At 42.8% G+C, this 12,025-nt stretch overlaps 1 protein-coding gene across 4 annotated transcripts in view; it reads right to left on the reverse strand.

Moving 5' to 3' along the window:
• Positions 1–12,025, reverse strand: part of ATG4A (autophagy related 4A cysteine peptidase) — a 74,359-nt gene that overhangs the window by 37,176 nt on the left and 25,158 nt on the right. For 3 of the 4 annotated variants that reach the window (XM_078147912.1, XM_020967226.2, XM_020967227.2), the window contains one exon: positions 4,304–4,414. The exons of the other annotated variant lie outside the window; for it this stretch is intronic. In XM_078147912.1, the coding sequence (XP_078004038.1) occupies positions 4,304–4,414 (111 nt within the window). The remainder of the gene's footprint in view (positions 1–4,303; positions 4,415–12,025) is intronic. 4 annotated transcript variants of the gene reach the window in all.

Raw genomic sequence — 12,025 nt, forward strand, 5'->3', positions numbered from 1 at the left:
TCTCTGCCCACTGCCAGGGTCAACTGCTGCCCCCTTTGCTAGGGCAGGACAATTGCTACTACTAAAACCTGAGCTCTTTTGCTCTGTGCTAGGTTGCTTTGGGCCCAGGTACTACTGCAATGCACTGGTGGGGGTGGGGGGTGGGGCAGGAAGCAAGGTGGCACAGTAGATAGAGCACCTGGAGTCAGGAGGACCTGAGTTCAAATCTGGCCTTGGACACATAACACTTAACTGGCTGTGTGACCATAGGTAAGTCACTTAACCCCACTGCCTAGTCAAAAAAAAAAAAAAAGCAACAAGGCCAGAGATTCCTCAGGGCCAGTACAAGCAGAAGCCATTACTGCTGGGGGTGGGGAAACGATGCTGGGGTCTGAGTTGTGTACTCTTTAGGGGTCCCTCACCAGAAGCTCTAATTGTAGTTTACAGTTCTGGGGTGAGAGTGAAGACTTTCAAGATTGATACAGCAGCACTGCTCTGTCCTCAGCTAATTAACTGAGGTACAATTGGCACATTCGTCTATATTCCCAATTCCAGAAATGACCTTGGGCTCTTGGGGAGAATTTAACCTTGTCCTTTCAAATGTCTGCCCGAGTTTGCACCAAAGAACCACAACAAAATTCACGTGGCAAAATTGTGGTTGGTTTCTAAAATTCCAAATTAAAACAAAATAAAACAAAACAAAAAAATTCCTCAGCAGAGTTCTTAGAGAGTCTTAACATTCTATGGATCTGCCTTTGTTTGCCTTCTCTCACTACTGGGATTTCTCATGCCACCCTTCAATGGCTGGCTGTGTCCAGATATAATTACAGAAGTGAGGCCCACTGGACCAGCTGTATAGTCATTGAAAAATGCCATTTGAAACCAAACATTTACACAAATATGAGGAGGCAGGGGACTTTTATCAGAAGGCCTCCCCTGAAACAACCAAGTATGATCATTAGCATGCAGTCCCAGTAAGAGCTGAGGACAACTAATTCTACTGAATTTGTCCTTTTCTAATCAGGGGAAAATCTCTTTCTCCATCCCAAAAGTTCAGTTCCTCTAGGCTGCTTTGAAGACACATGGAATCCTGATAAGATCCCCTAATGGAACCTGGAGGAAGCTTAAACAACCATGAAGAACTCCCTTCCTCCCACTCTTCCAAAGCTGAAAGACATAAAACAGTTTATTGAAATCATCTTTGGGCAGCTAGGTGGCGCAGTGGATAGAGCACCGGCCCTGAAGTCAGGAGGACCTGAGTTCAAATATGGCCTCAGACCAAACACTTGACACTTACTAGCTGTGTGACCCTGGGCAAGTCACTTAACCCCAACTGCCTAAAAAAAAAAATCATCTTCAAGGTACACTTACAGACACAGAACACACTGTGCTCTTCTAATTGAATGACCACATGCAGGTTGCTTTCTAATTTTCTAGAAGTAGAGTGTGCCTCACAGTAAGCAACCAGTTTTTTCCCTTTTTGCTGCGATTTAGTCATTTTTTCCGTTGTGTTTGACTCTTTGTGACCCCACCTGAGGTTTCCTTGGCAAAGATACTGGAGTGGTTTGCTATTTCTTTCTCCAGCTTTTTACAGATTTTTATAAATTTTACATTTTACAGATAAGGAAACTGAGGCAAATAGGGTAAAGTGACTTGCCCAGGGTCCCACAGCTAGGAAGTGTCTGAGACCAGATTTGAACTCAGGAAGATGAGTCTTCATGAGTCCAGGCCAGGTACTCTATCCACTGAGGCATCACCTGAAACATGAAGGTCAATCTGGGCATACTTTATTCTGCATTGCCTATCCCTCACTTTAATAAGTGCATTTGTTGTGGGGCTGGGCCTCACTCAGGTCAGTCCCCTCTTAATTTAGGTTGAAATTGGAACAAAAGAGACTTTTGTAGATTACTGGATAGTTAACAAAAGATTTACTTGGCTGCAGGAATAGGACATTCAACAAAGAAGGGTACTGAGAACCCCTGGAGTTGATTCAGCTGAGAAGAGATCCAAAGGTCTACCAGTCAAGTAGCTGAAAGCCCCTCCAGTCCCTCATAGCTGCTTTGCACTCAGAAGCCAGCCAAGCCTTGAGGAATATTTCAGAGACTTTCAAAGAAAAACTAGCTTACAGGGCAGCTAGGTGGCACAGTGGATAGAACACCGGCCTTGGAGTCAGGAGGACTTGAGTTCAAAACTAGCCTCAGACACTTAACAGTTACTAGCTATGTGACCCTAGGCAAGTCACTTCACCCCAAATGCCTCATCAAAAAAAAAAAAAAGAAAAAAGAAAAAACTAGCCTAACACATATGTGATTGTGGGGGGAAGATACTGCTCCCACCACAGGGAATAATCTCCAAAGAGGCTAGAAAGACAGGTTGGGGTCAGGTTGTGAATAGCTTTAAAAGCTAAAAAGAGGAGTTTATATTTGATCCTATAACCAAATAGGAAGTTGACGAAATAGAAGAGAAAGGAAAATCATTTTAGCAGCACTGTGGAGAATGGAGTAGGGAGAGACTTGTGCCAGGGAAACCAAACAGAAAGCTGTTGCCGTAATCTATGTGAGAGATGACGGAGGTCTGAAAGTGGTTGGGTGAGTGCAAAGAAGGGGTCAAAGGAGTAGAGTGTTGTAAACGTAGAGACAGCAAGACGTGGCAACTGACTGGAAAAGAAAGTGAGGAGGAGTCCAAGATAATGCCAAGGTTACAACCCTGGGAGACTGAAATGACGGGGGTATGTTGGACAGAAACAGGGACTTTGGAAGAAGAAAGGATTTCGGGGGGAGGAGAATGAAATCAGTTTGGAACATGTGGAGTTAAAGACATCTCCGGATGGTCAGTATGAAATGTCTGATAGACAAATGAAGCTCAGGATTGATTGGGCTGGAGATGGAGATCTGGGAATCATGTGCAGAGAGATAATACTCAGACCTAGGGCAGTGGCTAAGGTCAGACTAGATCTGTGATGCCGAGTTCAGTTCTCAGCATCACAGTTTCAAAAGGACACTGAGAGGCTGCAGAACAACCAGAGGAAAGCAACCAAGACGGCAAAGGGCCTTGACTCTGTGCTATATAGGGATCTGCTGAAAGAACTGGGCAGGTTTAGACTGGAGAAGACTTGGGGGGAGGGGGACGTGACATGTGTCTTCAAGTATTTCAAGGGCTGTCACATGGAAGAGGGATTAACACTGTTCTCTTTGTTCAAAAGGCAATGAGTGGACGTGGCAAAGAGGCACATTTAAGCTTCATGTAAAGGAAAACCTAACTCTTCAGGCTCTCCCCAAAAGGAATAAGTGTGATGGCTTTCCCACCCTTGGAGATCTTCAAGCAGAAGTCACCCTAAAGGTGTCTTAGAGCAGGGATCCCCTTCATGATTGGGCTGCACTGGCTAGCTGCTGATATACCTTCCAACCCATACATTCTTTGATTCAATGAAATACCCGAAGACAGCAATCATGTTCCCCTGAAAACTTTCTCTTCTGTAGCCTACATAGCCCCAGGTCCTCTTATCTTAGGATGAGAGTTTTAGAGCCAGAAGCAAACCTGGAGGTCATCCAGTCTAACCCCCTTCAATCAGGAAACTGAACCAGAAAAACTGGATGTCTTGTCAAGGGTCACATGGCAGTATGTCTAGACTCCAAGTCTGGTGGCCTAGCCACTACACCTGGAAGTCTTCCAGCTTGTCCTAAAATGCAGCACGTGTAACTGGCCACAATATCCCCTAAGAAGTCAGATGAGGGCAGAGTAAAACAGGACTATTTCCTCCCTCACTCTGGGACTCTTAGAGCAATGCAGTCTATGAGCACATTAGCTTTACTGGCTTTCGGCAATCCTTTCCAGCTCTGGATCACCAACCTATTTGAGATGAAGGTCCCCAGGTGAAGAGGACAAAGCCCTGGGGCACCACCACTAGAGTTCTCTCTCTAGATTGGCATCCACACAATACATTAATGAGCACTTTTGGGGTATGGTTACATAACTAGTTCCAAATCTACCCAATTATATAATCAGCAAGGCATGTGAATTTAGGTAGAAAGAGAGAAAAAGCTAGGAAGCAGGCACTACCCAAGGTGAGGAGGCAAAAATATAATGGCTGTCACTTTTCAAGCAGAAAGGACTGGTATGACTGCATTATGGCATAGGCAAAATTTCAGAGTAGCAATGTCATTTTCATGTAGACAGTGCATCAGAAATCAAAAGCTGCAGTAACATTTCCTAAGGTAACTCTTTGGACAGCCCAGAGATAAGGAGAAGCTTATTTTAACAGTATATTGGGGATGTGCCAGCCTTCTGCCTAATTTTGTTCTCACTGATGACTTCAGAATCCTACCTGCTTGAACGTCATACTGCTTCCCCAAGATCCAAACAGGCTCATCTGTTTCAGGTAATTCTTCTAGAGAGTCTGATAAAATAGCTATATGCCTTTCACACCTGGAAAAAACTGAACACAAAGAAAAGCAATTAAATAGCAATTTAACCATGGAAGATCTATACTTTCTGACTGCATTTTGTAGTCTTTTTAAAGCCAACATCTCCATGAAAACATGGATCAGGTTGAGTCTTCAGATTAATTCATGTCTCCTTTCCCTAAGTCTTTCTGTAGTATAAGCATTATTACACCATTCTTACATAATAATTGCTAGTGCACATATTTCAAAGGACAATTCTAAGAATTCTCTCACAATGACTTAGACACCTGTTCCTGATCTTCTTTAGTCTAATCCATCCTGCTGCTTGAGTACTGGTTCCGATTAATTGAATAAATACTGTTCCTTAATATGGTAAATTTTATCTAGGTAAAAGCAAGAAACACTATTAGATGTCATTAAGAAAAACTAGAACTATTTTCTTTCCCCCCCCCCTTTCTTGTGGTTTTCCCATTTTGTTCTGATTCTTCTTTCACAACATGACTAATGTGGAAATATATTTAATATGATTGTACATGTATAGCCTATATCAGATGGGGAGGGGGGAGGGAGAAAAAAAAATTTGGAACTCAAAATCTTATAAAAGTGAATGTTGAAAATTATCTTTACATGTAATTAGGAAAAAAATAAAACACTATTAAGTGGGAAAAAAAACTTGAAAATAAAAATAAATAAATAAAAAGATCTTGGCACTTAAAAAAAAAAGAAAGAAAAACTAGAGACCTTTCCAACTAAGATCAGAGTGTAAAGCATGTCCACTATCTTCAAAGCAATTCAACAAGTATTTACCGAGGAATTAACCAATCAATAAACATTCATTAAGCGCCTACTATGTGCCAGGAACTGTGCTAAGCACTGAGGATCCAAAAAAGAGGCAAAAGACAGTCTCTACTCTCAAGGAACTGACAATCTAATGGGGGGGAGGGGAACAACAAACAAATAGAAACAAGCTACATAGGAAATAATTAACAGAGAGAAGGGACTAGAATGGGGGGTGGGGAATGAGATTTTACTTGGGACTTAAAGGATGCCAGGGTGGTTAGCAGCCAGAGCAGAGGAGGGAGAACATTTTAGGCAACATTTTAGGCATTAGGGACATGCCGAGAGGAAAGAGATGGAGTGTTTTGTTTGTACAATAGGAAGGAGGCCCATGTCATTGGTTAAAGAGTGTACGGTAGAGTAAGGTGTAAGAAGACTGGACAGGTAGGAGGGGGCTAGGTGATGAAGGGCTTTGAATGCCAAACACAGCATGTTGTGTCTGCTCCTGGAGGGAATGGGGAGCCCCTGGAGTTTATTGATCATGCATGTGATCAGACCTGCACTTTAGGAAAGTCATTTTGGTGGCTGAATGGAGAACGGCTTGGAGTGGAGGGAGACTCCAGGAAGGCAGAGCCCCCATGAGGCTATTGTGATAATCCAGGTGATGAAGGTCTGCCCCAGAGGGAGAGCAGTGTCCCAGGAGAAAAGGGAGAATATTCGAGAGGAGTTACAAAGGTGAAATTGATAGACCTCGGCAACAGATTTGATGGGGGGACGGGGGGGGGGGGGGGGAGATGAGAGACAGTGAGAAATCCAGGGTTGTGAGCCTGAGGACTGGGAGGATAGAGCTGCTCTCTATAGTAACAGGCAAGGGAGAGGTGGGGTCAGCGGATACGATAATGAGTTCAGTTTGGGACGTCTAGGTTGAGATGTTTGAAAGGCAGTTGGAGATGTGAGACTGAAGGTCAGCAAAGAGTTTGGGGGCAGGAAAGGAAGATGTGAGAATCATCAGCATAGAGATACTTGTTAAATCCACAGGAGCTGATGACATCACCAAGTGAAGTAGCACAGAGGGAGAAGAGAAGAGGGTAGAAATATCCAGAGGGATACCTAGGGTTAGAGGGCATGATCTGGAGGAGGATCCAGCAAAGGAGAGACAGAAGGAGTGGTCAGATAGGTAGGAAGACAATCAGGAAAGAGAGATGCATCCCAAAAACCTAGGGAGAAGGGAATGTCAAGGAGGAGAGTGTGATCTACAGAGTCAAAGGCTGCAGAGAGGTCAAAGAGAATGAGGACTGAGAAAAGGCCACTGGATTTGGCCACTAAGAGATCATTGGTAATTTGGGAGAAAACAGTGTTGGTAGAATGATAAGGTTGGAAGCTGGATTGTAAGAAGTCAAGAAGAGAGTTAGAGGAGAGAAAGTGGAGGCACATGTTGTAAAGGGCCTTTGTGAGGAGTTTAGCTACAATAGCAGATGATATATAAGATACTAGTTAGTGGGAACGGAAGGATCAACTGAGAGTTTTTTCAGGATGAGGGAGTCATGGACATGTTTGTAGGCAGTAGAGAAGCAGCCAATAGACAGGGAGAGAATGAAAATAAGTCAAAGTGGGAATTACAGAGGGGGCAACCTTCATCAATTGGGGAATGGCTGAACAAGTTGTCGTATATGAATGTAATGGAATACTATTGTGCTATAAGAAATGATAAACAGGCTGACTTCAGAAAAACCTGGAAAGACTTGTATGGTCTGATGCTGAGCGAAGTGAGCAGAACCAGGAGAATGTTGTACACAGTAACAGCCACATTGTGTGATGACTAACGTTGATACTTAGCCCTTCTCAGCAATGCAAGGGTCTAAGACATCTCCAAAGGCCTCATGATGGAAAATGCTATCCACATCCAAAGAAAGAACTATGGAGTTTGAATGCAGATTGAAGCATACTATTTGCTATTTTTTTCTTCTGTTTTGTTTTGTTTCCTCTTTCTGGTAGTTTCTCCTATTGGTTCTAACTCTTCCTTACAACATCACTAGTGTGAAAATATGTTTAATAGGAATGTGTATGTATGGCCTATATCAGATTGCGCACCATCTTAGGATGGAAGGGTGGGAGTGAGGGGGAGAAAAATTTAAAGCTCAAAAGCTTATGGAAGTGATTGTTGATAAATCAAAATAAATTAATTAAAAAAACGGAGGGGACAATCTTTTCGAGGAGACAAGATAGAATCGGATTACTTAAACGAGTAGAGGTGTTATCCTTGGTAAGGAGTAAGGCCAACTCATCATGTGAGACAGGCATGAAGGAGGAGATAATGCCAGAAGGCACCTGAGTGATAGGAAATGAGGAATCGGGGAGAAGAGGGAGCTCACAGTGTATGGCCTCAATTTTTTCTCTAAAATATGAGGCAAGGTTCTCAGGTAAGAGGGTGGGAAGTTTGAGGAGGGATGAGAAGGTTTAGAAGAGCAAGTTGATAACGGAGGTATAGAAAGTTTGCCAAGCAGCAGTGACATCCCAGTTGAGGTTGTATAGCACATATTTGGAGTAGACCCAGTGACAACAGTTGCATGATTTTCTCCACCAATGTTCAGCTGGGCATATGTAAGAGTTAAGGTGATGAATGGTGGGAGTGATCCAAGGCAGAGGTTTGGCAAGGCACAATAGGTGAAATGATAAAGAATAGGGATTCAAGAGAAGAGGACAGTGTAGAGTTGAATTGGTTCACTAAAGGTCAAGATAGGGAAAAGAGAAGAGAATGGTTAGTACAGTGAAGATGCCCTGGGAGAGAATTGAGGGGTCAAGGGTTTGGAGATCACACTAAGGACAAAGAGTAGGGTTTTATAAGGAAAGGCAGAGGGAGAAGGAAAAAGCTAATAGATTATGGCTGAATAAAAGGATTTTGGAATTCTTGAATGAGGAAGTGGTACATCTGTGGGTGGTGGCAAGGTCAAGAGTATGAACATTTTTGTGCGTAGCTGAAGTGGGGTGAAGGAATAGGTCACGGGAAGTGAGTTGGTGGAGGAGCTGAGTGGTTAGGGTGTTTGAGGGAGAGTTAATATGTATGCTGAAGTCCCCTAGTACGTGGGCAGGAGTTAAGGAGGAAATAAAGATTGTGAGCCAGGTACCAAATGCACTGAGGAAGGAAAGACAGTGAGGTGGAGTTCTGTAGACAACAGCTATCAGAATTTTCATCAGGCGGTAGATATGACAGGCATGAACATCAAAGAAAGAGAAGTTACTGAGTGTTAGAGGAAAGGGGAGAACTTGGAAGTTGCAACTGGAAGCAAGAAGTTCTGACTTCCCTGCTTTGATCAGCAAGCTAAGAATGAGAGAAAGAGCAGCCAGTACTGGAAAGGGTGGCCAGGGAGGCTGCATCAGAGAACAGGCAGGTATGAAGGAGAGCTTGGAAGGAGTGGGAGAGGAAAAGATAGAGGATGAGGGGAAGTTTGTTGCCTACGGAACAGGCATTCCCAAGGGCACAATGGAAGGGGAAGGTGGTTTTTGTTGGAACTCTGGGGCAGGAGGGTTGAGGAGGATGAAAATAAGGAAGAGGGTGGGGAGGGTTTGAATGATGGCTTACAGGTGTTTAGAATCCCTAGGCTATGAATGGTACGACAGGTATGAGAATGTTCATTGTTGATAGGATTCCATTCCTCTTCTCAAAGGAGACTGAAGATCAGGCTAGAGAAAGTGCAATATAAGATGGAAAGCATACAGTCAGATGGTCTGATGGAGGGTCCCACCCCACTATTCCCCTTCCTTCTGAGGATGCAGATTAGGCAGGAAAGGACACAGCAGCAGGAAGTCAAGGCCCCAACATACACAAAATTCTGTAGGGTATACAGATAAGTAAGATCAAGCTCTGCCCTCAAAAAAAGCAGTCAGGGTGGGGAGGAAAAACACTTACATAAAAAAAATTAAAGCACAAAGAAAGAATCTTACAAGTGAAGAGAAGACAAATAAGATATTCATAGGAAGAAGATAACTTCTGGCTGGGGAACAAAAGGAAAGACTTGGAAATTGAGCTGGTATCCTTGGTTCAAGGCGATAATTTCATAAGGCTAAGGCTCATCATTCTTTCTTGCTTATTTTGCAACATTTAGCAACTCTCTAAACGGATGGTTAGATATGAAGTGTTACTACCATACCACTAAAAAGTTGTTATTATTAATAACAATGATAATAAAACTCCTAACTAGTCAGTCTATCAGCGAAGCATTTCCTATCTCCAATCCTCATCTTCCACACTATTGACAAAGTAATCTTCCTCATGCTACTGTATCATCACATCATTCCTATATTCAAAAATCCTTAGAGGCTCCCCACTATTTACCCAATAAAATACAATCTTCTTAGCTTGCCAACCAAAGCCCCCACCCCAGTCTGGCTTGCTGGTCTTCTTTCACAGCACTTCCTTTTCAAGTACTCGGTGTTCCAGCCAAACTCTTATTTCTCTGGGTTCTCTGATCTTATCTTCCCTCTCCCACCTTCATACACTTATCCACAACATCCCCAATATCTATAATACACACCCTCCCATCCCATCCCCCAGTTTTCAACTGCTGACATCCTTCCCTTAAAGTCCAACTCAGCCAGTAATCCACCTTAGAGTCACCACTTCATCCACTAGAATTTCTCTGATCAATCCGATTAGAAATGTTTCATAGAATCATAGGACGGGAGAGTTGGCCTGGACCTCAGCAGCCACCTTAGTCCAACTGATACACAAAAGGAATTCTCACTACGACACATTCAACAAAAGGTCCCCCCAGGCTCTGCTTAAACACCTCAAGGAAAGAGGACCCCACTACCTCCTAAGGCAGCTCATTCCACTTTTGGGCAGCTTAAATCATTACCTAGCTATTCCTGACATCGAACCAAATATTTTTTCTTTCCAACTCCTACCCATTTCTCTTGGTTCTACCAAGCAAAATGGTTTAATTTCTCCTCCACATTGACAGCCCTTATAATAACTGTAGATAGCACAGTGGATAGAGCTCCAGCCTTGGAGTCAGGAGGCCCTGAGTTCAAATCTGGCCTCAGACATATGACACTTACTAGCTGTGTGACCCTGGGCAAGTCACTTAACCCCGACTGCCTAAGCCAAAAAAAAAAAAAAGCAAAAACAAAAACAAAACCTGTAGATTGATATCATGATATCACCCATCTCCATTCACCCACTCCATGAGGCCATTGGTCCCCCAGGAAAACAAAGAATGAACAAGAACAAGAATAACAACGCCCACTATTCTTTTCTCCAGGTTAAATGTCAACCAGTCAGTCAATAAACATTTATCAGGTGCCTACTATATGCCAGGCACTTTGCTAAGTACTAAAGATAAGCAAAAGACAGTCCCTGCTCTCAAGGCACTCACAGTCTAAATGTGTCCTATTCCTTCAACTGGTCCTCATATGACATGGAAGCCAAGGCCCTTCCTCCTTCCTTCCTCCTTGAATCCCTCAGGCCCCTCTGTTTGACTTCTCCTACATATTCAGTCATAGTCTAATTTCCATTACAGTTATCTGTGTACTTGTCTTATCCGCACTATTAGACTGGAAATATTCTGAAGGCAGAGAGCATGTCATTTTTATTCCCAGTGCCTAGGGCCTAAAGCAGCTACAGCAACAAGGGTTTAAGTCTTAAGGAGAAGTAAGATTAACGCAAGGCTCATGAAAATCTGGCCAAATCAACAAGCATTCATTTCTGGGGATAAAGTCCCATCAAGGAGCATTTATTAAGCACTTATTGTTTGTAATTTAGTTGGGTGAACAAAATTGTAAAATACAAGAGAAAATCCCAGCAAATGCTACTGCAGTGTTTGAGCGCTGGAGGAACTCAAAGAAAAGGGAGGGAGTTCCATGTGAGTTGGAATATTCAGGGGACATTAAATTGGCTCTCCTTCAAGGAAGGAGGTGGACCTAATACCATTCAGGAAAATAAACGGCAGGACTTGGAGAGCCAAAGGGAAAGGGAGTGGATAGGGGAGGAAATTTTAGGTGAAAGGAAAATATGAGTAAAGGCAAGGAAGAGAGGTTGGTATAAACCAGGCATGTTTGTGGGCCATTTGAGAAGATTGGAATGACTAAGTAAAGAGTAGACATTGGAGAACAGTGGGAATCAAATCTGGTTAGGTTAGGGAGGATGGGGCCAGACTCTGGAAGTCCTTGAAAGCAAGGCCGAAGAGTTAGAAACACTGAAGATTTTTTGCAAAGAGGTCTAAGAAAAGTGGTACTTAGAGATAATTGGTAATTATACATTACAAATGAGTTTCCTATCTGCAATGATGAAGGGAATTTCCACATTTGGAGTTCCCCCTCAGCAATGAAATCACAGATGTAGAGAAAAATAGGAAATGTGATGGTATACAGGATGGATTGGAAACAAGACAGTTTGGAGTCAGGAAGGCTAGCTGAGGCTGTTTCATGAGATAACCAAGGTTGAGATTGGATAGTCTGGTTAGGTAACTGGGTAAAATAGCAATAGCAACAGCATGAACAACAATTAATAATCATTTTCTCTACCTGCACAAATAGTTCAAATATTAAACATAAGAAGACTAGGAGGATAGAAATTTGTTCAAAAACTTTCTACCTGAACTCCACTGAATTATGAGGAGGAGGAGGAGGAGGAGAAGGAATAATAGTAGTAGTAGTAGTCGTAGTAGTAGTAGTAGTAGTAGTAGTAGTAGTAGTAGTAGTAGTAGTAGTAGTAGTAGTAGTAATAACAACAAAAATAGCTGACATAGTGCTTTAGGTTCACAAAGCAGTTTGCATACATTGTCTTATTTGATCAACAAAACAAATTGCCAATTCATTACCCACTGCTTCTTGGGAAGAAAGAGAGTATATAGCTTGAATTGAAAATA

Source organism: Phascolarctos cinereus, unplaced genomic scaffold, assembly GCF_003287225.1.
Source record: "Phascolarctos cinereus isolate Bilbo 61053 unplaced genomic scaffold, phaCin_HiC Scaffold_8;HRSCAF=390, whole genome shotgun sequence".
Lineage (NCBI taxonomy): Eukaryota > Metazoa > Chordata > Mammalia > Diprotodontia > Phascolarctidae > Phascolarctos > Phascolarctos cinereus.